We start from the raw sequence: 26,201 nt of genomic DNA on the forward strand, positions 1-26,201 counted from the left end.
TTGATGGCTCTATCATAAGATAATAAACATCATAACTACTCTTGTTGTGTTGTTTCAATTGTGTCTGACTCTTTGTGACCCCATTTGGGATTTTCTTGTCAAAGACACTGGAGTAGTTTGCCATTTTCTTCTCTACCTCATTTTATAGATGAGGAAATCTAGGCAAATAGGATTAAGTGACTTTCCCAGGATCACACAAATAATAAGTGTCTGAGGCTGGACTTGAACTCAGGTCTTCCTGACTCCAGGCCTGGCAGTCTTTCTACTGTTCCACATAGCTGCCCCTTACCACACTTAGTTATCTCTTATTGTTTGTGAGAAGTGTTGGCAAAAAGATAACTATAAAAATACCTGAAGCTTTTGTATCAACTTCTGTTTCAAAGGATGAGGAAATGGAGAAAATCTACCAAGATCTACCAATAAAACACACTAAATTAAATCAACATATAATTTAATATTTGGTGACTTCTATATTAAATTGAGATTAAGGGAAAACATATGGACTATTTGTGCCCAATCTGTGGTAGAGCATTCTAAGCTCGTATTGGTGAAATTATTAGCCACAGTCAGACACACTGAAATTTGAGTTTATCATGGTGATGTCATTTTAGTTCTCTTTGAGAATGAAGGACAACAACCAACCAACCAGGGGAAAACATAGAAAAGTTTGTTGGAAAACATAAATCAGAATAATAAACAAGGGACAAAATGCTTACATTCTATATAGACACTTCACTCCAGAAAAATACTTGGAACTGGATATGGAAAACACCTAGCATCACAAAACATGAAATTAATTACATTTTAGCTGACTAAAACTAATGTGGAAATCATTACATTATCAGCGAGCAGAATTTAAAATCAATACCAAATTAGAAAATCAAATAAAAATGAGAAGATATAGCACTCATCTTGGTCTGATTGGAGCTTCTTTATTTAACCAAACTGTTCATCTCTTAAAATGAGAAATGTATAAAAGAATAGATGACCCAGATTATCACCATTTCCTATAGTAGTTTAAGCACTGTAAATCAGTCCCTACACCGAGAACCTAGAAACTGCTTCATCTAGCAAACCTTTAATTTTCTTGCCAAATGGAGAGAGAAGGTGCAGCCAGAGTAAGCACTGATTTATAAATGAATATAATTTCTTTCATAGAAACCCAGTTCTACCTGTCAGTGGCTAGATAATCTCGCTGGGAATATTTGGGTGGTGATTACTCCTTTGAGTATGGATTGAAATCAATCTCTATGACCTTTTTCTGCTTTGAAGTTCTTTGATTATTTTAATCTTTTTATAATTTAGCAACTGTGCCTTAATTTGTTTTGTGACTTTGAGTTTTCACCAAATTTTCCTAAAGTACAGGATATATCTGTAGCTTTATAAAATGCCTAAGTTCATGGGAATTTCACTTGGTCTATGAAATTTGCAGCCTTTCCTTTCTAACAATTCATTTATTCTTCTCCATTTTCCCCCAGTGTGGTCCACATAGACGCATTTATTGTCATTAAGCATTTATTGAACATTTAAATTGAACTGGAACCTACTTGATATCATATTAAATTTAGAACTAGATAGCATTCTTTTTCTTTTTCACTCTTTTTTTGCTAGCTTATCATTACTTTCTTACCCCCTCATCCCAACTGTGGATGTTTTCCAAGGCTCTGCCCAGGAAACTTTTTCTCTTTTCCCTCCACATTCTCTCACTTAATAACCTCATCAACCCCCATGGGCTGTATTATTATCTCTATGTAGATGAGTCTCACTTATATAGATCCAGTCTTACTTTCTCTCCTGACCTACAGTCAGTCAGGAGACTGCTGGGCATCTCTTTCTGGATTCAGGTATTTCAAATTGGACATGTCTGTAATAGAAATATTTATATTTCCTTCCTCGCCTATTTTCTCATCCTAACCTTCTCCCTTAAACACTCTCTTCATCTGCCCTTTATATTTCCATCAATAGCATGTTGTCCTTTTAGTTAGTCAGGTTTACAACCTTCACATCTCCAACTCCTAACTCTTTCCTTTAACCATATTCATTTAGTTCTCAGGTTTTATTGATTCTACCCCCCCAATATCTTTTGCCTTAATCCTCTTCTTCCCATTCAAACTGTAACCATCCTAGCTCAGGCCCTTCTTACCTCTTGACTGGACTGTTGTAACAGTCTTCTAATTATTCTTCTTGGCTCCAATTCCCACTCCCCTCTCCTCCCACACTAATCTATCTTCCACATAGCAGCAAAAATGATGTTCTTAAGCCACGACTATGTTGTTAACCCCGATCAGTAAACACTGTTCCATCTAGCATCAGATAGAAGCTTTTCTGTTTGTCTGTTAAAACCCTTCACAGCCCAACTCCAATTAACATTTTCTGCTTTATTATACATTATACTACCCTTTCTTATACACACACCACTCACCCTTTTTGTACTCTAGGATCTATCCAAAGGCCCTATGTTGCAGTCCTAAATCTGAAACTGAATGAAAATATTAAGCATAATGACCACCTTTCATTCAGTTTCACATCACTAAATTCATTCTGGTTGCTTCATTTTGAGGTCAAATTGGAAGAAAAACTGAATGGCTTACTTTGTATTCAAATTTAAAGTATATCTGCTTTGGAAAAGAGGTTATACCTATATTGAATGAATCAGATTGAGTGCTACCTTGTTGATACGTAAAACATAGATATCAAATATACTTAATACTTTTTAAGTGTGGGAACCTTTTTTTTTTCCCCGAATACTAATGGCTCTTAGCTTGTTTTTCAGAGACTAGAGTTATGCACTTCTAATAAATTTCAACATTAGTACTCTGTAAAAATCTTCCTAGTAGAAGAATTGTTCTTTAGTAATTAAGGTGCTAAAATTTACAACTAAAAGCCAACGCTTTGCTTATTTAGATTGCATCCAAATGTAAAGATATTTACAGAGAATGAAAATGGACAGATCATTCATTTAACTGGTTCAGTCTCACCCTATAGCTTAATGATCACAAATTAACATGGGATAATGTAACCATAGCCTATTCTGAGCAAGATAGCTAAAGTTAGAAAGCTCTGGAGTATCTGCGAAATCAGTTGAGGAATAAATAATGAGAAAAAAATAAAGCATTTATTAGAGGCTTTTGTTTTTCTTGACTATGCATGTGTATTACAATGGTTTCAGTTTTCTTCCATTTTTTATTTAGTAATCTCATTGGGTTTGGTGGGATAGGAGACAGGGGAAGGGATAGGGATCTCAATTTTTTAAAATGAGAAGAGAATATAAGGAAGGCCAGGAGGAATCACTGAGAAGCAGAATAGCTTTGAAAGTTACATGTTGAATTTATAGGGATTGTGGTTAAAATAAAAGCAAGCTTTGCATAATAGGAGATTCACAGTTTGTTTTATAAACTCCTACTGCTTATGATATAAATGGAAATACTTATTTTGGCATTTGGTATTTAAGTTTAGAGGGTTTTTTTTAAAATAAAGACTGTACATATATATATATATATTTGTGTATGTATTTAAAATCTACAGAACACAAAAAGTGCAGGAGACATAAAATTTATTTCTACCTTTTTAGTGTATGGGTATTTAAAAATTATGTAAATTCATTTCTTTCTGTCTTTTATTTTTATATTGAAATGTTTGTATTTGATTAAATTTACAACAAAAATTAACAAAAAGATGAATTAGAAGCAATATAGACAATTTTATGCTGAAAAGCATTTTATTGAAGATACTGAAGTTCAGCCTCCCATGCTACTTTAAATTATAACTTTTTTATGAGGTTGGGGAGAAAGTGAATCAAATTGACTTGGTTGAGAAAATCCTTAATTCTCTCATGTATTTCTTAAAACAAATAATACTTTTTAGGAACTTGGAGAAGATAGCTTTAGCTCTGGGGCTAGATGTCACTTGAAGAAGAGAGGTGAACTTACTTCTTCAAAAGATGTCTTTTCATTAAAAGCTACTTAAAGCTACCTTCCTTGCCCCATTCTCCTCTTGCAGAAAAACAAAACCAAAACCAAACAGAAGTTGCAAAACTTTTACCTTGACAACCCAGCTGGTGAAAAGCAACTTTCAACTATTTAGATACCTAGGACAGCTCCTAAAGCCTTTATGTAATCCACTTGGAGGTTGTAACGCTTTCTTTTATCTCCCCCTTAAGATATTATAGAATTTATCTAAAATGTATTAACTGTAGTGCAACTATTTTCTTTTATTTACAGAAATACTCATTGCTGCCTTACTTGATTTTAGTATTAAAGCAGTTCCTCTTGCAGAGGGATCTGAATGAAGTTTTTACAGGTGGAATTAGCTCTTATAGCCTAATTTTAATGGCCATTAGCTTTCTACAGGTAAGTAATTTCTTCTTGGTCAATTTTTAAAGATGAAATAATATCTGCTTTATATTATAGTTATCCTTTATTTTCTTTTGTTAGGAGATAAAATGTTTCTGTCCTTTTTTCCTCAGTATCTCTTTATTCTTATTCTTTTTTTTTTAAACATATGGCTTATATATAAAGTGGCTTTGCATAAATAAACCTGAACTTTGTGTATAAAAATTTAAGTTTTGGCTTATACTGAGTAATATCTCATTCTGTTTCTACTGGAAGCACCTGGTAGAACTTTCTTTAGCCTGGTTCCTAAAGTAACTGGGGAGATCATCCTCACTTCAGTTCCTGGCCCACCCCTACTCACTTGCAGCTCTAGTTAGGTGTAATCAGGTGGTATATATAGGGTATAAACTACCCCCAAATGGGGAGAAAGAGGTTTCCCCCTCTCTCTCATAATAACATAATAAGAGGAATTTTTCTGTGTTAGACACTATCAGTCTTTTTTTTTTTTTTCCTAAATGGTGTTCTACTGTTGGGTTCAGTAAGCATTTGTCACGTTTTGTATTAAGGGCTGGGACTATTCATAAAGATAAAAATAAAACAATTCCTTCCCTCAAAGTGCTTATATTCTACTACTGTTGATTTTGAAAATTTTCACTTAAGATACAGTATGGCTGTATTTAGTAGATTAATTTAAAATATGGTACAGCTATTCTTTTATGTCAAAGGACTTGAATATCCTTTCATTAAAAGAAGTTTGCTTCATCAGTAACATTTTCAAGTTTTCCTTGAGAAAATAGACTAACTTAAATGCTTTTTCCCCTTCTATTTTCATTAAGCACTTTTCCAGGGCAGTTTGGTAAGGTAAAAATTTTTATTAATATGTTTAGAAAAGCTACTAATACTTATCAAGTATTTTATTCTATAATAATTTCTTTAGTAGATCTCCTGAGCTGTAGAATCTTGCCAGTGTTAGGGCAGCGTTGTGTACTGGAAAAGCATTTAAGAACTGAGATTTGAATCTCATTTCTAGTACTTCGCTACTTAGGTGAACTTGGACAAGTCTCTGAGCCACTCTGGTTCTCACTTTCTTCACCTGCAAAAATGAGGGAGACACTAGAAAATCTGGAATGTGTCTTTGAGCTTTAAGTGCTATGATCTGAGACTATCAAAATTGTGGGCTCACATCCAGATCTAGAGCTAGAGAGGGCTTAGCAACCATGTAGTTGATAATTTCATCTTACAAATGAGGCAACTCTGAGGTCCAAGGGGGTTATATTAAGGTCACCGGAGAGGAAAAATTTGAATTCAGGTCTCCAAGACTCCAGATGGTTGCTCCTTAGAATTAAGTACAATCTTAGTTTTTATAAGGGACATGAGGAAAATTCATTGTTACTAAAAGTGTATCTTTCAGTACTCTGATAATATGATAGACAGTCCTTAGTAGGTGCACCTACTATACTCTAAGCACTGTTCTGAGAGCTGAGTATGCAAAGAAAGTTTTTTTATCTGCCAATTGAGAACATATGGAGTCTCTTAAAATATCCTTAATTCCATGTATTTGTGTATGGATATACACACATATACGTAATACATATATACATATATATACACACACATACATATCTACACACACATATATAAGTCTACTATAATAAAACTACTACTATTTAATATTGTGACCAAGACAATGATATACAGAGGTTTAATAATCTTGTGAAAAATATTACTTAAAATTAGAAGGAATCATAGAGTTTCTCTAATATCATTTTACAGATGTGGAAACTGATGCTTTCAGAGAATGAATGGATATGCAGTTTTTTTTCTTTGAAACATAGTAGATTTAATCTTTGGTTTATGAAAATGGTCCTCTTTAGTTAGTATTTCTCTTATATTCACTCTAGTAGACAGTATTTTTCCTCTGATGGCTTCAACAGCACAGAGGTAATTTAACCTTATTTAATTCCCAAATATACTTCTCCAACCTTTAACTTCTGTCCTGTTTTACAGTTCCATATTTACATCTGCCTAAAAGATATCTCCACTACTTGTCACCTTGAACTTATCTAAACATTAAGAGACAGCCTGGTATGATGTATAAAATATGTAGTGTCAGAAGACCTGGGTTCAAATTTCAGCTCAGCTTCTTACTATCATGATGTTAAAATCTCTTTCCCTCTCTGGACCTCAGTTTTCTTATCATAAAATGAGGGAGTTGACTAGATGATCTCTTAATATTCAATTTACCACTAAATTGTATTATTCTGTATTAATTTTTTTCAACCTCTACTTCTAAACTTGTGTGATAATTGCTTTTAGTCTCTTAAGATGGAAATCTGACTCATATTTGAATCTACTCTCTATCCCCTATAATGAGGCTGTCACCTAATAATTTTCTTTTACATTGTTTGTAACTCATCTTTCTTGAGAAATAATCTTCATTATATAATATCTGTATTGCCACAAGAGCTTTGTAGGTGGTCTATACTTTTTCTGTACAATTTGATCTTAAAATCAGGAAATGAAAATCTTATTTTAAATTCTGTTATATTACCTAATCAAAGGTAGTATGTTTCATATTTTTCTTTGGAAGAGGTAGGACTAGGACTGTTATGCCTTTTCCCATACCAAATATCTGTAAACAGTATAGTGTGGAGTATTAATTTCTGTATGAAATTATTTCTAAAGAAAATTTTGTGGACTACATAGTTCTGATTAGTTTCCTTGTATTCTTGGCCTTAGGCTACTTAGGTAGCCCAATTATTCAAAAAAGAAAGAATAAGCACTCTCTAGAACTTGGTAAAACTGATATACTTTATTGTTGTGGTCTGCGTACTAGGACAGAGATTGTCACTTAGCATCTTTATATTCAGAGAACCTATTACAATGCCCAATTGGAAAGCAATTAAATTTGTGGCTATTTAATTGAATAGTATTGCTTTAGGTGTGACAGGCATTGGTATCTCTTATTACTGTGTTAGAGACTATGTAAGAAGGAGATATCGAGGTTTTTACAAAGCTTTTTCAGGAAAAGCTGCCTTTAGGACCCCTTTCCTCCTTCTTAGCCATCTCTTCTTAGTTGCCAGTTGCTTAGATTTCGTATAATCTGAAATTTTCTCTTTTAAGTAAAATGTAAGGTGGCTGAACATAGTGTCCTGAAGCACATACTAGTTTGTTTGAATAGTGGAAATATGCTTATTAATTTTTACACATTAGGTCTGTTGGTTTCTGTTTTACATAAAATGTGAACTGTTCATTCTGGTGCTGCCCCCTTTTGGCTTTACTTCAGAACAGTCAAAAATATTATACTTGGAGAGTCAATCCAAGCTAATTTGCAGGATCATAAATTTATGGATAGCTGGAAGAGTCTTTGGTGGTCATCTGATCCAACAGACTCATTTAATAGATGAGGAAACTGAGGGCCAGAAAGGTTAAATGCCTTGCCCAATATAACACATGTAATAAACAATAGGACTTTGGTTTAGGGTAGTAAACTGTTCAAGGTCTAGGAATAGAGTAATTCTGTTTTAGCCAGTATTGTGAATAACTTTGAATTATCATTTAAACCGCAAATAGATGGCCAATTTTGAAATAGGTAAAATATGCTGTAAAATGTATTTTACATCATAATATGCTAAATATAATCTTTGATTCAAAAAAGAGTTCAGATTCTTTCAGAGTCTTAGGATCATAAAAAGCACCAATTAGTGATTGTGAGAGAAGTGCTGGCTGATATGAGATTTCAATCTTCTAGGATGCCTAGCCAACAAAGAGTTGATGTTGCATGACGTATTTAGAAGATTCACTGAGATCTGTGCCAAGAGGAAATGTGTTTCTTTTGCAGTTGCATCCTAGAATTGATGCCAGAAGAGCTGATGAAAACCTTGGAATGCTTCTAGTAGAATTTTTTGAACTGTATGGAAGAAATTTTAATTACTTGAAGACTGGTATTAGAATAAAAAATGGAGGTGCCTATATCGCCAAAGAAGAAATCATGAAAGCCATGACCAATGGATATAGACCATCCATGTTGTGCATTGAAGACCCTCTACTGCCTGGTAAGACCAAGTGAAAATCATTAAATGTTCTCATTTTCATTTAGTCTGAGCAAGAAATCATTCTTTGGAAAGGACCATTATTCCTCCATTTTAAAATTTAGGCATTATTTTATTTAATTATGAAATGCAATGAATATTGAAAGTTGTGAAGATTTCTAGGTGTTAAAGATTTCTAGTTAGCGGTAATCTTAACCAGGATAATATAATATAAGCCACGTCCCCTCCACTGTCTTTCCCTCTGAGTTGTGAAGATTATGTATTAATTATGGCACACCATATTATTTTTGTAAAAGAAAATGATTTTATCTAGGTAAGTGACTGATTCAAATGAAATCTGCCATAGTTTATAGCATCAAAGCTTACACCAAAGAAGGTGTTAAATTCTGTCAAGTATATGCCTTGCAGTGTGTAATTAGTTTTAAATTTAGGTTCTCCTTTCAGGTACATTAAATCATCTTAGCTGTCATAGTATGTCAATTTTGTCTTAATGGTTGAGTACAAAATAGTTGATTAGGAGATGCTAGTTTTTGCTTAGCTTTGTTTTTCTTGTAAATATGTAAAAATTTTATGACCACTTGTTAATCATTCATTTTCAAGGTGGGAGAAAAGGAGTCACAAAACATAATCTAAAAATCATTTATATTTTAACTTAGATTATAGAGGTAAATACATTCAATTATATAATCATTCATCCACTTGTTTCCTCACTCATATCCTATTGTGTGTATCATGCCCTGCTATTAGACACTAAGATTTGTCTGGAAAGTCAAGGCCCAGGTAATTGCTATGGGTAATTGTGAACTGATTAAAGAAAATGCCTTGTGTAAAAGTAAATACAAAAAATCATCTGGATAATTGCTCTTTAAATACTTTGTAGATTTTTATAACTGTTATCTTATTATAGGAAATGATGTTGGCAGAAGTTCATATGGTGCCATGCAAGTGAAACAAGTTTTTGACTATGCCTACATTGTTCTTAGCCATGCAGTGTCACCACTAGCAAGATCGTACCCAAACAGAGATTCTGAGAGGTAATATGGGGTCTCTTATGTTTTTGGAATTTTCTGGAATCATATATTCATTTACCTACTGTGATAGAGTTGCTGTATTCCTTATTAACATCTAGAAAGGACTAGCAAAAGCAGAATTTCTCTGATTACAAATTGATGATCCAGAAAATTCAAAATCTAAATTGTGAATGTAAGTAGAACTAGCATTTACTTTAGGGTCCTCATTTTCTCAAGTGATCCTGCTTTGCCCTTTTCAAATCCTAATCCAAACCTGAACAGTTGCTAGCTAATTAATTTTTATATTTTATTGTCTCTACAAGGAAGTCTCCAGTTTGCCAAAATTTAACCTATGTAGAAACTGAACATATGAAGGGGGGAGGTTCCCTGAATAACTATATTCCCCCTCATGTCTCTTCTGAGTCAACACCTTTTTTGTTCCTTCGTTTAAAATACATGAGTAGTAATTGATTCAGAGCAATAGCTCTCAGACTTTTTGGTTTCAGGGCCCTTTTGCACTTTTAAAAATTGAGGACCTCAAAGAGCTTTTGTTAACATGAGTTATATCTCTATTGATATTTACAATAATAGAAATTAAAACATCTTAGTATTATTATGAAATTAGTTTTGACCTTGAGGACCCCCACAAAGGGTCTCAGTGGCTCTCAGGGGCCCCTTGACCACTTTTTAAGAACTTCTGACTTAAGAGAATTATCTTAGTGAAGTAAAGAGAATAAGCAACATGTTCATTCTTGAGGAATCTACACTTTACCCTGCATGCCTCCTCTTCTCCCCACAAAGGAGCTTCTTTCACTTGGGCTATTTAAGAGCAAGAAGAGAGGAGGAAAATGAGATCCTGCTGGAACCAAGAATGCATTTTGCCTTGAAATATGTTATTATTTAGGTATAGTTGAAATCGTAATTATCATTTTAGATTACAGTTTGGGTTGAATCAATCTTTGTGGGTTGGTCTTAAAACCTAACTGCTTTTTATGTTTCTATGATGCTATTCCAAACAACCAACTTTATAAATACAATTTTAGAAGACAACCCATTCATAAATTTGGGAAAGCCTATGTGAACTTCACACAATCTATTCTGCTTAATATATAAAGTGATCTTGAATGGCTCTTGCTTATAATTTTATCATTTGACAATGAATCTCCTACCAAGGTTATTAGAAAGATATAGGCAAAATTCTGGCACTTTATTGAATATATGACATTTGACAATGTATGAAATTTCCTGTCTAGAGACATGGTTTTATCCAAATGAAATTTGAATTTTGGTGTATGTAGCATTAATGTCCACATTAAATAGATTTTGGGGTGCTACACTATTTAGAATTTTGAGTTAATTAAAGAATTTTTCTTTGCAAGGGAAATTAAGAGCAGCTAGCTCTAGGCCTGAAGAGGAGAGGGCTAGTATGCAAATAAGGATCTTGTTGAAAACAGCTTCCATGACATGATTTCTTTTTTTTTTTTTTTAAATTATTTTTTAATGTTTAACAATCACTGCCATACAATTGAGATTTTATCCCCCCCACACCTACCTCCCACTACCCCCCTCCCTCCCCACGACTGCATACAATTCTGTATAGGTTCTACATATACTTTCCTATTGAGTACATTTTCACTATAGTCATGCTATGTAGTCGGACTAAAATAAATGGAAGAAATCATATAACAAATCAAAACATGATGCACAAAAACATACACGTACACAAACATGATCTGCTACATTTTGTGAATGACTTCCATATTTCTTTCTCTGAGTGTGGAAGGCATTTTGCCTTAGAGAACCACCATTGGGATTTTTTTTGTTTTAAAGAAGTTCTTGCGTTATTATGAAATTCCAAGTCTACCAGAAGAAACTCTCACACACTGTGGTCGTTGCTGTGCACAAAGTTCTCCTGGTTCTGCTCCTTTCACTCAGCATCAGGCATGACATGATTTCTTAAGAGGACTTAAGCTTATAGCAGCATCCAGTATTTGAAATGTAAACAGGATTTTTACTTAATAACAAAAATCAAGGAAATTTTATAAAATGTTAGCTTCTTTGTAATTGCCTTTGACTTAGCAAGCTGTCATGTTGACAAATATTATTTAGATTAGCTGGTTAGTGGGAAAGATACAAGGTAATTTTCAGAAATTTTTAAAGTAATCTTGAAACTTTTTCTTCAAAGTACACTAGGTAGAATCATCAAAGTAACACAGGAAGTGATTGACTATAGAGGATGGATCAAAGAAAAATGGGGAAACAAAATTAATCTATCACCTGATCTTGGTAAGAAAGATAATATGTTTATGATGATTTTTATATTTTTTCAAGATAACTAACATTTTCTCAGTTGTACATAACAACTGAGAAACTGTTGTGTTCATTTTTACAAAATTCTTTAATAATAATTACACAACATAGACTATTTTGAGAAAATTTTTTTCCTCCAATTTTTTTTCCTTAATAGATAATAGGATAAAAATAAAAGAGCAGATAACTCCATGTAATGGGGATCAGCCTCAAAGCAGAGACACAGAATCACCCTTTAGCCAGCGTTTGACTTTGCCTTTGTCTAGCACCCAACCTCTTTCCTCTGGTTCATCTGCTTCTTCTGTATCTTCACTTTCTGGAAGTGATATCGTAAGTATGGATTATTTTGTGGTTTGTGGTCAATGTAAAGCACCTGTTAATAGTGTGATAATACCTTCTTCTAAAGATACCTCTTTAACACACTGCAACGGTGTAATTAGTGGTAGATGTTAAAAATCTCCCTTAAAAATTTTTTACATAAGAATTTCAATGCCAAAATTCCATATAAATATTTCCTTTAAAATTATCATAAAGACTTAAGCCTGATTCATTGCTACATGTAGCACTGTTTTTATCTATTTACTTACTATGTGGGGGATATGATCCTTGTGGATCATAGCATCTATACTACTTTAAAGGAAAATCAGACAAAATTTGAATTTTTTAAATATTGAATTTACTTTTGCTAGTGAGAGACATCAAGTAAAGACTTGCATGATGTTATTAGTTATTTATGTGTCCTCTACAATATTTTTTATTCTATTTGAATTCAAGTTTTGAAATTGCTTCATAGAAAGTACAAGTAACTTTGTGAGTTGGGTTTCAAATTGACAAAAATACCAGACTCATTAGCTTTCATTAGCCTAAGATCTAGTGATTTTGTTTGTCATTATTTGTTTTTTGGAAAATAAGCTAATATTCCTTTTATGAAGCTGCTTTTCCTTTCTAATTTTTCTCTACAAAAAAGGATTCTGATACACCACCTTGCACAACTCCTAATGTTTACCAATTTAGTCTGCAAGCACCATCTCAGCTTATGGCCAGTTTACCTACAGCATTGCCAATGCCAAGTGGTAAACCTCAGTCAGCTCCTACTAGAACGTTAATAATGACAACTAATAACCAGGTACAATTATTTTTATATTTCTCTAAAATGTTAATTTTTCATTTCCTGAGTACAGAATTCCAGTTGGTTGGAGATATCTCGTTGACAGAAATGGTTCCCCAAAACAGTGGGTTGGTTGTTTGTTTTTTAAAACTGTGTTGTTGGATGAGGAGTACAATGCTGTCTTAAAGTAGGTAAACTAAGAGGATTGGGGGATACAGAGGAGAAGTTATGGAGGACAAAATATAAACCTCATCTAATCAGGAACAGTTCTGAATATGAAATGGGATTGGAGGATTTTAAAGTAGTCTTGGGAAGAAAAGGAATAGTTTTTAAAGTGAGCTTTGTGGTGTATTTATACATATTTTTGTACCTGTCCATACCCTCTCACCTATGTAGAAATAAACATCTTACTTTCACCCATGAACATTTTTTTCTCCACGATCTCTTCCTTCATTCCTGTTTCTTGTGAAGAGATGACCTTTTTTTTTGCCAAGGCAAATCCCTCTACATGAATCCTTGGTTTTATTCCTTTCTGTCTTCTTCAGCAGACCCCTTCCTCTGTCATCCATTTTTTCCTAATCTTTGATTTTTTAGTGTCTATTGGCTCCTTTCATGATACCTCTAAATATCCCCCCATCCTTCAAATACTCTCACTTGGTCCTGCTGTCCCAAAAGGTATCCTTTATATACTCTCATCTTCTTGACTAAACTCCATGAGAAGGCCTTCTACAATTGGTTTCTCATTTCCTTTCCTCTCACTGATTCTAAATCCTCTACAATCTGGTTTTCAGGATCCTTGTTCATCTCTCTCTCTCTCTCTCTCTCTCTCTCTCTCTCTCTCTCTCTCTCTCTCTCTCTCTCTCTCTCTCCTTTCCCCTCCCCCCCTCTGTTTTTGGAGACAATCATGATTAAGTAACTTTCCCAGGATCACACAACTAGTAAGTGTTTTAGGCCATATTTGAACTTTGGTCCTCCTGACCCTAGGACTGGTGCTTTGTCTACTGTGCCACCTAGCTATCTCTCAGTGATCTCTTAACTAATAAATCTAATGACCCTTTTGCAGTCTTCAAATATATTCACTTTTTCACTACCTTTGACACTCTTGATCACCCTCTTCTCCTGCAAACTTTCTCCTCTCTAGGTTTTTGTGACACTGCTCTCTTTTTGTTCTCTTCCTACCTGACCACTGTTTCTCTGTCTCCTTTTTTGATTCTTCGTTAAAATCATGCCCACTAACTGTCGGTGTCTTCCAAGGCTCTTTTCTGGACCTTCTCCTCATCTTCTTACTTTGTGGTCTCATCAGTCTGATGGGTTCAGTTTTCATCTTTGTGTGACTGATTCCTAGATACGTGTATTCAGCATTAACCTCTCTTGAGCTCCAGTTTTGCATCAGCAATTGCATTTTGACATCTCAAATTGAATGTCCTCTATGTACCTCAAACCTAACCTGTCCAAAACAGGACTTATTATCTTTCCCCGCAAATTCTTCCCTCTTCTGGACCTCCCCATTATTGTCAAGGATAGCACTACCCTTAGTAACCCAAGCTTTTGTAACTGGGGTATTGTCCTTGACTGTTTTCTCACATTTCACAAATCCAATTAATTACCAAGTCTGGTCTTACCACTTCTCATTGTCTTATGTACATGACACAACTACCGTCATGGTTCAGGTCTTTGTTATCTCACATCTAGAGGCAACAGCCTCTGGTTCGTTTCCGTATCTCTGGTTTCTCTTCACACCAATCCATCCTTCATTCAAGTCAAAGTTACTTAACGTCCTAAAACTCAGGTCTAATCATGTCATCCCACTCCCAACTCAGTAAATGTGAGTGGCTCTTTATTACCTTGAGAATCAAATGTTCTGGCTTTTAAAATGATTCACACAACCTTGCTCCTTCCTCCCTTTACTCCCTTCCACATACTTTACAAGCCAGCAAACCTGCCATCTTGATGTTTCTTGTACACAATACTCCATCTCCAAAGTCTGTCTTCTTGATGACTGTCCCTCTTGCCTGTAATTCTCTACTATGCCACCTCTACCATTCTGGCTTCTCTGGTTTTCTTCAAGAGTCAGTTTATGTATTCTCTTCTGCAGAAAGCCTTTTCTTCTGAGATTATCTTCAGTAGGCTCTGTATATATCTTGTTAATACATAGTTGTTGCATATTGTCTACCCCACTAGAATGTGAACTTTTCAAGAGCAGGGACTTTATTTTTGTTGTTATTTGTATTTCCAGTGTTTAGCCCAGTTTGTGGCACATAGTAAGTGCTCTATAAATGCTGATTGACTAGATTTTTTCTCTTCTCTTTTTAATCCCTTTCTTAGTTGTGTCCCATTTCTCTTTCCCTGTTCCTATCTCCCATCTATAACATTCTGTATGTAAATGCAAAAATATAAATAGACAAATATGTGCATAGGTATATAACAGTTAAGACTCTAAGTCAAAAGAAAATGTAGCTAATTTATGAGGAGTTTATATGGTTATTGAAGGGGTGTAGGGAAGTGGTGAATAATCCTCAACTACAAGTTAATAATTTAACTATAAAACCCGAAAATAGTTGTGTACTGAAATCACAGAAATAGTCCACCTATCTTCCTTCCATTAAATGGCTTAATTTCAGTAAGTTATGTCTTGAAAATGAAACACATTTTCGCTTTCAGAAATGTTAAGCATTTAATACACATGCCACAGGAAAACTTTTCCCTTTTTGATTGATTGATAGAATGCCCTGGAAACAAATTCTGCCTCTGATATTTATTATCATATGACTTTGGACAAGTCACCTAACCTCCCTGGGCCTGATAGTTTCCTCATCTGTAACACTAAGGGGTTGGACTAAATGACTTCTGAAGTTCTTTCTAGCTCTGTGATTCCATAATTTTTCTTTAATAGTATCTTAATCTCTCGTAGAGTGGGATTGTTTTATCAGTAGGATTGCTTTATAATGAGATCCTTTTGATAATTTAGTAGATCTGTTTATTTGGGGATGGAGGAAAAGGGGACTTTGTTACATGTGTCTTAAATCCCACATAGTGAGCAATGTTTTAGTGTACATAGTACTTCGCTCTCCATATTTAAATTTTTCATTTTTAACCATTTTTTTGAAACTTAAAGCTATACTTTCTTCCACTTTATTCACTGTTAATTAGTTTTTAGAACTTAGCTGGTATATAGGGCTTATTCTACTTTTTAAGTAATTGGGAAAAGGATTTCCCCCCCTTTTTAGATATGATTAGTATTCCAAAGGAAAGATTTGAAAATACTTTAATTTTGTATGTGTTTCCAAATTGTGCTTTGGAAGAATATACACGTGGGGGAAAGTATTCCCTAAGTAGGCAAGCTAAAAGAATTTCAAAAACTTTGTAGTAATTTGGGCATAAAATAGAATATCTGTTTCCCAATGCTTTTTGAATGTAATTTATTCCAGTGTAGGGAAATATGACCACATTTGGTTCCATACTTTACATGATGAATATTTATTATTAAAAAAAGAAAATATTGATGTGGGACATGTATAAAATTTTTTGAGTAATTTCAGACAATTGCAATTTATTATTTTAACACTCAATATTTGATGCCAATGAGGAACAAGTAAAATTATCTCCCTGGCTGAAAGTGTTTTCTTCTTCCTGAATTTTTCTGAAACACTCTCTGGCTTCTTTGCTCCACCACACTTTAACTTAAATGTTTGTATGTATGTCATATCTCCTGTTAGTAGATTGTAATCTCCTTGAGGGTAAAGACTGTCATTTTTTTTCTGTCTTCCTGTTCTTAGTGTCAGGTGTTTAGGCAGTTAATGTTTCAATGAAATTAAACTGATTTGGGTATTACATGATAATATGGATTCTGATAATTAGTGAAAACTTCCTTAAGAAACAACCCTTGAAAACCCCACTTTTCCAAGCCTCAGTTGGTGTAGTGGAAAAAGTGCTCCTTTTGAAAGGTGTAGGCCTATGACCAGGTCTGCCACTTATTACCTATATGACTTAGTCAATTTATCCAGTTTCTCTGGGTCTCAGTTTCTTTATCTGCAAAATTAAGGGGCTGGACTAGATGATCATCACAGTCCCTTCCAAATCTGTGATTTCATGATCCTGTTTTCTCTGGGGAAAATTTGAAAAAATAATTCTTATCATATATATAGAGACAATTCCTTGTGAACACAGGCAGAGTACAAAGTGTATCAGGTGATGAAATAACTTCTCTAACAGAATTATAGAATGCTAGAGGTGGACAGGATTTCAGATATGGTCTCTGTCTCCCTCATTCTATTGATGAAAAAGTTGAGGTTCAGAGAGATGATGGGACGTGCCCAGGGGCACATAAGAAGTGAAACAACCAGATGTTGAGCCAAGGATATTTGGTAATCTGCCCATGACTCCTCTGCAGCCTTACCTAAGTTGAAACCACTCCTTAGTCCTTTAATTAGATTTTTGTGCAAAGCTTTCAGGATAGCAGCTTAGGATTTAAACATACCTCAGAGATATCAAGGGTCCTCATGAATTACACTAGGAAGTTTTCTCTCCTTTCCTCCCCCCCCAAATTAATTTTTTTTTACATCAGTCACTTTTCATTATTACCCTGTAACACACACTCTTCTTTTAACTTTCCCTTGTAGACAAGAAAAATACAGTTAATAAAGGAACCATGTGTAATATTGTATACAACATTTCACACCCTGAGTTTTCTACCTCTGTACTGAGATGAGGAATATAGATTTCATTTTTTGTTCTCCAAGAACCAATATCATTTGTTTAAGTACTCTGAGTTCATCTTCCTTTTAGTGTTTTTTAAATTATTGTAGTCATATATATTGTTCTCACTTCTGCTTTCTTCCCTCTTTATCACTTTACACATAATTCTCTATTTCTCTCAATTCTTCATTTTTATTTTTAAGACATTTATATATTGTTTCATAATTATTATCCTATATTCTAATATTCTATATTATTTTCATATGTCACAATTTGTTGATCCATTTTCCAGTTGATAGGCACCCACTTTGTTTCTTTTCTTTCTTTTTTTTTTTTTGCTGCCAGAGTACTGCTATTCATATTTTGGTATGTATGGGACCTTTCTGTCATTGACCTTGTGGTCAGGAGCTTCTCACAACTCCATGAAGGGATACCCCAGTTAGTAAAAATTACAGGGAAGAGTACACACCTGGAGTGGAGGGGTCCTTGCTTTGGTTCTTAGAGCAGGGCTGTTTCAGTTTTGTGTAGTCATCCAATGGCCTTTGAGAACCTAATTAAGAGTTTATTTTTACTCTTTATTTGGGGTTAAACTTGTATTGATCTCAAGATAAAACTCAAAGTCTGAGGGAGAGCTTTTGAGTTTTTTTCCCCACAGTGGAAGATATTGACATGTGGAAAAATAATATGGCAAAAAGTGTCATTGCTTTGCTAGTAACCACAATCCACAAGCCATACTATCAGATCAACTTTTGGAATCATTCATTGTGATAAGGAACATATTCTTACTTAGTGATACTACATACTTACAGTAGGAAAGTTTATCTTCAAAAGAAAAATGATAGTATAGGTCAATTTAAACCAGTGATGTCAAATTCAAATAGTAGCAGATCCCTGTAAATGGAATCCCTGCAGGCTCCATCTTGACTCAGAAAACCACAAATTGACATTATATTGTATCATTTTTATTTTGTTAGGCATTTCCCAGTTGCATTTTGAATTTTGCTGACTGCTTGAGGCCTGCCCAAAGCCGACTCTCAAGTTTGACAGTTATGTTTTAGACCAGGGTTGGGGAAACTGTGGCCTTGAAGCCACATGTAACCATCTAAGTCCTCGACTGTGGCTCTTTGACTGAATCCAAATATCACAAAACAAATCCCCTTAAGAAAAAGTTAGTAAAACTTGGACTTAGTCAAAAGGTCATACCCAAGGACCTAGAAGGCCATATGTAGCTTTGAGGCAGTAGGTTTCCCACCCCTGTTTTAGTCCATTCTCTTAATATTGAATATTAATAGTAGTATTCTAACATGAAATAAAGTATTTCTTGATTCTGAACCAAAATTAAATTTATGCAGATTTGTATTACTTTGTGAATTGATCTTCTATATTGTACTTTAATAATAACAACAGTTTTAGGGTTTACAAGTACTTTACATGTTATACATTCATGTAATATTGTGCTTTAGGATTAAATTCTCACACAACCCTTTGATGCTAATATCATCATTTTACAGATGAGGAAATTGATTTGGGATCATTGAGTTGCCTAGGGACACACTGCTAGTAAATCTGAAGAGAAATTTAAACCTAGGCCTTCCTGCTACTTTCCTGTATAGTGAGTCTAATTCTAAATACAAGTGATTACTTTAGGCTTTTAATAAAATTAGCTACTATAATGTACCTTTGTTCAAAAGCCATCTGCAAGAATTTCACTTTTGTAGTTTTAGTACACATATTTAATTGATTAGGATTAAAAATTTACTTTTATTTAAACTGTTCTGCTATTCATTGAATGTTTATTACTATTTCTTTTTATAGACTAGGTTTACTATACCTCCACCTACCTTAGGTGTGCCCCCACTTCCTTGCAGACAAGTTGGTATTGAAGGGACACCATCTTTGAAAACCGTTCATCACATGTCCTCTCCTGCTGTTCCTTCTACATCTCCCAACCCACTCTCAAGTCCCCATTTGTATCATAAGGTATGCTTCAAAATCACATTAATATACTATTTGAATTCAGAGTTTTAGCCATCATAATATATTCAATTTAAAAAACAACTATTGAAAAAAATTCTTAATACTACTGACTAGATATTTCACTTACAGAGTTTTATGACAAATCCACAATTTTCTAAACATTGTACAATGCTAACATTAGTATCTTTTAGGCAAAACCTATTCTTGACAAATAGGGTAAAGGAAATTCTGTTAAACTTTAAAGCATATTAATTGCCCCAATTCACATTTTTCTCGTCTCCTAATGGTCTCAGTTTTTGATGTTCTTACACCTATTAGCAAATAGAATTTCAACTTACTAAGCTATTAAAGTAAAAATACTTTGTTCTCTATTAACAAATTGCTATTAAAAACTTGATGTCATGATAAATGCTTCTTCATTTGTTAAGGATCAAGAGAAAATAAATACATTATTTTTAATCAGATAAAAAATAGTACTTTGAGAATTAGAAGTAGTAGTCTTGGTCATTGCTTCATAACTTGCATTCTTGACTCTTTCCTACTTAACAAATTCTTTCATTAAATGAAAGCTTTCTAGTTTTTGTAATATCCTGAGGATTTCTCTTTTATCTACTTGTAACTCCCCTAAATATGTATAGCCTAAAGTAGTGACAGAACTGTCATACAGAAAACAGATAAGTTAAACATAGACTGTGTGTGTATGTGTGTGTGTACTGAGTTTGAGGAAGAGTTTCTCAAATATGATGGTGATGAGATAGTATGCCATGTAGGCTTTGAAGGTAATTTTTTTCCTTAATGATACAGGAACTTTACAGTCTTAGGACTGATTTATTATGGGATGTGTTTATCAGTGACAAAAATGAATTCTTCCTTTTACTTATCCTTCCCTCATTTTTTATCTAGCTTCTTTGTTCTTGAAATCTAATTTCATTGTGGGGGGGACAGAAATGTTACACTTCTCCCCGCCCCCAGACTTGTTACTCATTCTGTCATGGAAACTTTCCAGCTGTTACTTGAGTTTACTCTTGATTTGCATTTAGCCTATTTCTGAAGAAGTTTCTTTTGTGATACTGAATATCTTGTGATACTTCATGAAACTGAATTTCTAAAGAATGAGTTTTAAACTTTCAAAATCTTTGAAATTAGTTCGAAGTGCAGGATTTGACAGACTGATTTAAACCTAAGTATAAATCATTGTCTTACTGTTACGGTCTCTCTATAAATAAATGATTTTAGAAGTTTTTATGTGGGAAATGGGACTAACAGCTTGATGTCTGTGAACTTAAATTATGTGTGTGTTTAATATTTACATAACATTTAAATTGTTATTCAATTTTAGGATCCTTTTGTGCTACACTTACCAATTTTCAGTTTTCTAAATAACACATACCTTTTTATCCTGTAGTTGAGACAACTTCTGACCTTACAAGGTCACATTTACAAATGTGCTTATAGTTACTGTGTTGGGCTAGCTATATCATTGAGAACTTTTTATCTTTTTTTTTAGCAGCACAATGGCATGAAATTTTCCATGAAAGGAACTCATAATCATAACCAAGGCAATGGTTACAATCCTGTTGGCAGCAGTGGTATGCGGCAGCCTGTGGGCAACAGAGGACACCACCAATATAATCGTACTGGCTGGAGAAGGAAAAAACACACACACACAAGAGACAGTTTACCTATTAGTCTCAGCAGATAATGGCTCATGTCAGAGTTATCTATCCCCAATTTTACAAACTGAAGCTGAGTGACATTGGACACTAAACTGGGGAACTGAGACCAGCATTCAGCACATCAGCGTACGGGTATTGTGAAATATCTGCAGCTGATTATTTTGCATGTTTCTTTGTGTGGTGGTTAAGTCCATCTTAAAGAAAAAGTAGTTGTGCTCATCTGTGAAGCCTTATTAAATGTGGAAGTTGTTTTCTGCCTTCCCAGGATTATTCATTCAGTGCCGAAGCAGCTCTTCATAAAGAACTGCAAGGACATTAAATGCTTTGGCATTTTTGCTGTAGCTGCATTTGTTCCTTAGCAGTTTGGGTTTCTTATTTTTATTTCTGTCAAAGAAGCAGAGGAGAGTTAAACACCTGAAATTTTTTCCCCAGCAGACACAGTTGGGAGTTTGTAACTGCCCTCATGTTCTGTTTCAAATTTCAGAACTTTTTTGCTTTGTAAATATTGAAGACTTATAATTTGTGCAATAACTCAGAATTTTTTAATTTAATTTCATATTTTCACATAAGTTATATTTAAGGGAGGAGGGAATTTTTTTTTTAAATCTTATATCCTTTCCCAAGTTGCATTTTCTAAGTTGGGTTTATAGTTTTGGCAGGTTGAATGTCATTAGAAACAACACACTGAGGGGTTTTTGTTTTTATTTTTAGCCTTTTTTGTTTTGTTTTGTTTTTTATTTTCTTTGGTAAAATGTGAGGCTTCTTGATTCATAATGAATGGGCAGAGTTGGTTTATGGTTTTATGAAGGAATTAAGCTCCAGACCATTTTGACCCTGCCTCATTAGCTCATTAGTCTGGCCTCTGTCAGTTGTCTTGCTCTGACCAGTGAGTTTTAATTGTTTTTTTCCTTTTTTAACTAGACAACAAATCCAGCAATTAAAGTGCCAGAAGTATAACTTTCTAAGGATGAGAAAAGGGTTGTCACGATATAAAATCAAAAAAAAAAAAAAACCTTAAAAAAAATTTGTGAATTTTGAAATGTTCCAGTCAGTTTTAGTAATGAAACAGAACCTGTAATGACTCGGGGCGGGGGGGGGGGGGTCTGCTGAACATCATTACTGAAAAAGGTTTGCCCAGTTTTAGGAATGTTGGAGAAAGGAATTATGTTGATTCCATTATGGAATCTGTATAGCAGTATGCATTAGTTCTGTTAAGAGCAAATATATGAAAAGTACTTCATCTGCTCAGTGCACTCTAGGAAGTATCTTTTAATGTATTGCAAGAGAGCACAGCCAAGGGTTGCACACATCTGAGTGACTGGCACTTAATTTACAGATGCATACAGGTATACTATGCAAGTGTATTCTGCCATGACAACCACTGTCTTTGTTACCTTTTTTTGAACAAGAATATATACATCCTGCCTAACCCTGAGTTTTAGAAGCACCACAGTTGTCCTGGGAGTTGGTTGCATCTCATATGCCATCTGACTTCCCGTTTTTAAAATGAGGGGTTTTAGCCCTGCTAAACACTACAGGTGGGTTGTTTTTTGAAGTCCACTAGTGGAGAATGTTGAGAGGAAAACTTATTACCATGACATCTAAATGATGTAGAGAAGTGGGAAGTTTTAGAATTGATATCTGAATGTTAAAATAGGCATCTAGCATGATAAAGCTTTAAAATGTCTGTGGTATGCCTTTTGAAGCAGGACTAGCCCACATTGTCATTGGAATCTATAAACTGCAACTGCAGATTTTTTAGAAGGAGGGCATTCCAGAATAGAGTAGCACATTTTTCTGCAGTTCTTGATGATTGAAACTTATCAAAAATATTTAAAAATATTTAAATTGTGAACCTATTCATAAACAGATATTTATAAAGACTGATACATAGGCCTATACTACTAATCTTTACACATTAGCAATATTGAGTATAAACCTACATTAAGGAAACCACTACACAGACTTTAGTTGGTATCTTATGTAGTGTGCATTTTAAAGCTAGATTCATAGAACACAGGTATCATGTTCCATTTCAGTCATGGTGAACCAAATGAATTGGCCTGGCTACCACTGTGGTTATGTGCTACAGGTTTAAAAAAAGATATCATGTTTAGATTTTTTTTTGTGTGGACAACAATGTGGAAGCTAAAATTGACATATTTTTATGTAAAGTTTTTCTATTCTTTGATTTTTAATAAACTTTGGAAACCACTTTTGTCTTTGTCTTTGTGGATATATCTCTTTCTTAAATTGCATGTTTTTATGGTTTGGACCATTTAAAAGAGACTTTAAAATATCATAACTTTTAATAGTTCCTTTCTCTGTATTCTCACAGATCACTTACTCTCTCACAGGTTAATAACTCTTATTCCAAGTATCTTAATTTTAGTAGGATTTTAGTCAGTTTTTCCAGACCTCAGCTTTTGATGAGTTGGGACAGTTTTGTTGGTATAGTGAAAGTGTGCATTTCAGATTTCAAATCAAGCATCATCTTTTTTAGAAGCTCAAAACACTTTAAAATTGCTTGATATGATTTTATTTTAAAATCTAGGTGTGTTCTTAATGGAAATATTGTCTCAAATTATTCCTCACGTTGTAATTCAAAGAACAGTATACTTTCAGATAAAACAACCTTACTGTGAAGTCTTACTCTGTTGACTCTTCATGGAATAGGAGGGATCCTGTATTCATTCCGAAAGGCTATGCCAGTGAAAGAAAAGCTCCTGAAATTCCTACTTACCTAGAAAGGCTTCAAATGCAGACCTAATGATAGACTTCTGTGTCTTTCACCTGGATCTAGTAAAATTCAGAGCATATTCATCACCAGAAGTTGGCCACCAGATGACTTTTCTTTGGTGGAGGGTAAGGTATGCTTCAATGGGAGGGAGGGGATGAGAAAAAGAATGTCCCAATGTGGATAAATCATAGATCTTCCCAAATATTCAAGTAAAGATGAAATTTAAAATAAAGGTAAGTTTTAGACATTGCATTTCTTCAAGCAAGAAAACAACAAAATGGCATTAAATTTAGCTTCTCTCTAGAGAGGAGTTTGGTTCCCTCCTCATCTCTTCCCTCCTTTTCATTCCCCTTCCCTTCTTCTATTGTGTCCCTTTATTTTTCTCTCTGTCTCTGTCTCTGTCACACACACACACACACACACACACACACACACACACACACACACACACACACACACACACACACACACACACTGACCCTTCCCATGAGCATTCTGATGAGATGAAAGAATAGCTACTTGTTCTAGATTATTCTGGCAAAGTCCAGAATTAATTTTTATCTGGCATTATCCCTTGTCTTTCTAGGTTCTGTGAACTTGCCCTTTGACAAGAGCAGGAATTGTATAAATTAACAATATTAGATGAGCACTAAAAGCAACCATTTCTACTTCTTTCATTTTCCCCCCTTTTCCTCTGGAGTGTATATGTTGGTGAAGAGAATTATCCAAGTATCTTTTTAGACTTATAAAAAACAGCAATTTGTGAATGAGAAAAGTACAGCTGATGCTGCTACTCAGAGTTGGTTTATTCCAGGATTTGCTGGAACTTGAAGTTATGAAAACTACATCTTATGACTAAAAACTCTTTCCCAAAAGGATTCATATTTTCCCAGTGGAAAAATGTTTTCTGATTTGCTTAAATGGATCAAGTTTTTAAAGAAACATTTAACAAGGTCCCATCACAGATGTCTTTAGATAAGCATATTAACCTAAGTCCTTGGTCTCTGCACAAAACACTCACTGACATTTATAGTATTTAAGGACTCAGAGGGACCTTTGATGTAATTTCTCCCCCTCCCTGACTTCCTTTAGTCAGTGCAAGGTCTAGGAGGGTGTGATTTATGTAGGTCAGTCAAGTCATTAGTTAACAAATATCTGTTATGTGCTCATTACATGTCAAGAATTGTGCTACTCAGTGGGGCACGAAGAAAGGAAAAAAGTCCTTGTTCTCAGAGTAGACATTCCAAAGGAAGAGACAGCATGTAAATAATTAGGAAGGTACAAGATATGTGCAGAGTAGACATAGAATGGAAAAAAATGCATTAGCAGCTGGGGAGACTGGGAAAGGCCTCCTCTAGATGGTGAGGTTTGAGTTGAAGGAAATATGGGAAACAGACAAAAGGAATGTGAGCATTCTAGGCATGGAGATAACGTATTGTGTAGTTGTTGGGAGGCCATTGTATCTCAAACATAGTATGCAGAGAAGTTTGGAAAGTAGGAAGGAGCTAGGTTATATTCGCTATAAATCCAGAGTTCTTTCTGTTTCATTGTGTAGGTAATAGACACTGGAGCTTCTTGGGAGATTGGAGTATGACATGATCGGACCTATGCTTTAGAAGAATCACCTTGGCAGCTAAGTAAGTGGAGATTAGAGACAGGGTGACCAGTTAGAAGATCATTGTAGTAGTTCAAGTGAGAGGTGATGAGGGCCTGAACCAGGGTTGTAATTTGAGTGGAGAGAAGGGGATACAGTTTTAAGATGTAATAAGGCTTGGGGTACATTTTTTCTAAGAAAAATAAAAGTTGGCAATGGATTAAGATATGTGGAGTAAGTGTGAGTAAGGAGGATAGCAAGTTTGTGAGCTGAGGGGACTGGGAGGATGATAGTGCCTAATAAGTCCTGAAGGAGGGAGAATTTATGAGGAATTAGCTCTGTTTTAGATGTGTTGAGCTTGGGGCACCAATACATTATCCAGTTCAAGATGTACAAGAGACAGGAAATTTGCAATGATAGCTCAATAGAGATCTTAGGCATATTTGTCTGTCTGTCTATCTCTCCATCCATCCATCCATCTAAAAGAACCCAGGGGAGTTGATGAAATAATCAAGTTGACAGTATGGAGCAAAAAGCAAGTTGCAGAATCAGGATAAAGCCAATGATTTTTACATTGCCTCAGTAGTTTTTGTGAGAAGCATAATACAATGAAAGTTTTAATTGGACGTTGGAGACTTAGAACTTTTTTTTGTAAAATTTTAGGTATGTTTTCAGACAAGTTAGGTTTAAGGTTAGCAACAGGCCCCA

At 34.5% G+C, this 26,201-nt stretch overlaps 1 protein-coding gene across 4 annotated transcripts in view; it reads left to right on the forward strand.

Moving 5' to 3' along the window:
- TENT4A (terminal nucleotidyltransferase 4A) overlaps nt 1-22,146 on the forward strand; it is a 93,213-nt gene extending 71,067 nt beyond the window's left edge. The window contains exons 6-13 of one of the 4 annotated variants that reach the window (XM_072605393.1): nt 4,221-4,349; nt 8,173-8,386; nt 9,291-9,417; nt 11,579-11,679; nt 11,861-12,033; nt 12,671-12,829; nt 19,322-19,486; nt 20,991-22,146. In XM_072605393.1, the coding sequence (XP_072461494.1) occupies nt 4,221-4,349; nt 8,173-8,386; nt 9,291-9,417; nt 11,579-11,679; nt 11,861-12,033; nt 12,671-12,829; nt 19,322-19,486; nt 20,991-21,185 (1,263 nt within the window). In that variant the 3' untranslated portion in view covers nt 21,186-22,146. The remainder of the gene's footprint in view (nt 1-4,220; nt 4,350-8,172; nt 8,387-9,290; nt 9,418-11,578; nt 11,680-11,860; nt 12,034-12,670; nt 12,830-19,321; nt 19,487-20,990) is intronic. The other 3 variants (XM_072605394.1, XM_072605395.1, XM_072605396.1) reach the window with 3 other exon arrangements.
- Nucleotides 22,147-26,201: the final 4,055 nt, after the last annotated feature.

The sequence above is a fragment of the Notamacropus eugenii genome, chromosome 4 (genome assembly GCF_028372415.1).
Source record: "Notamacropus eugenii isolate mMacEug1 chromosome 4, mMacEug1.pri_v2, whole genome shotgun sequence".
Classification (NCBI taxonomy): domain Eukaryota; kingdom Metazoa; phylum Chordata; class Mammalia; order Diprotodontia; family Macropodidae; genus Notamacropus; species Notamacropus eugenii.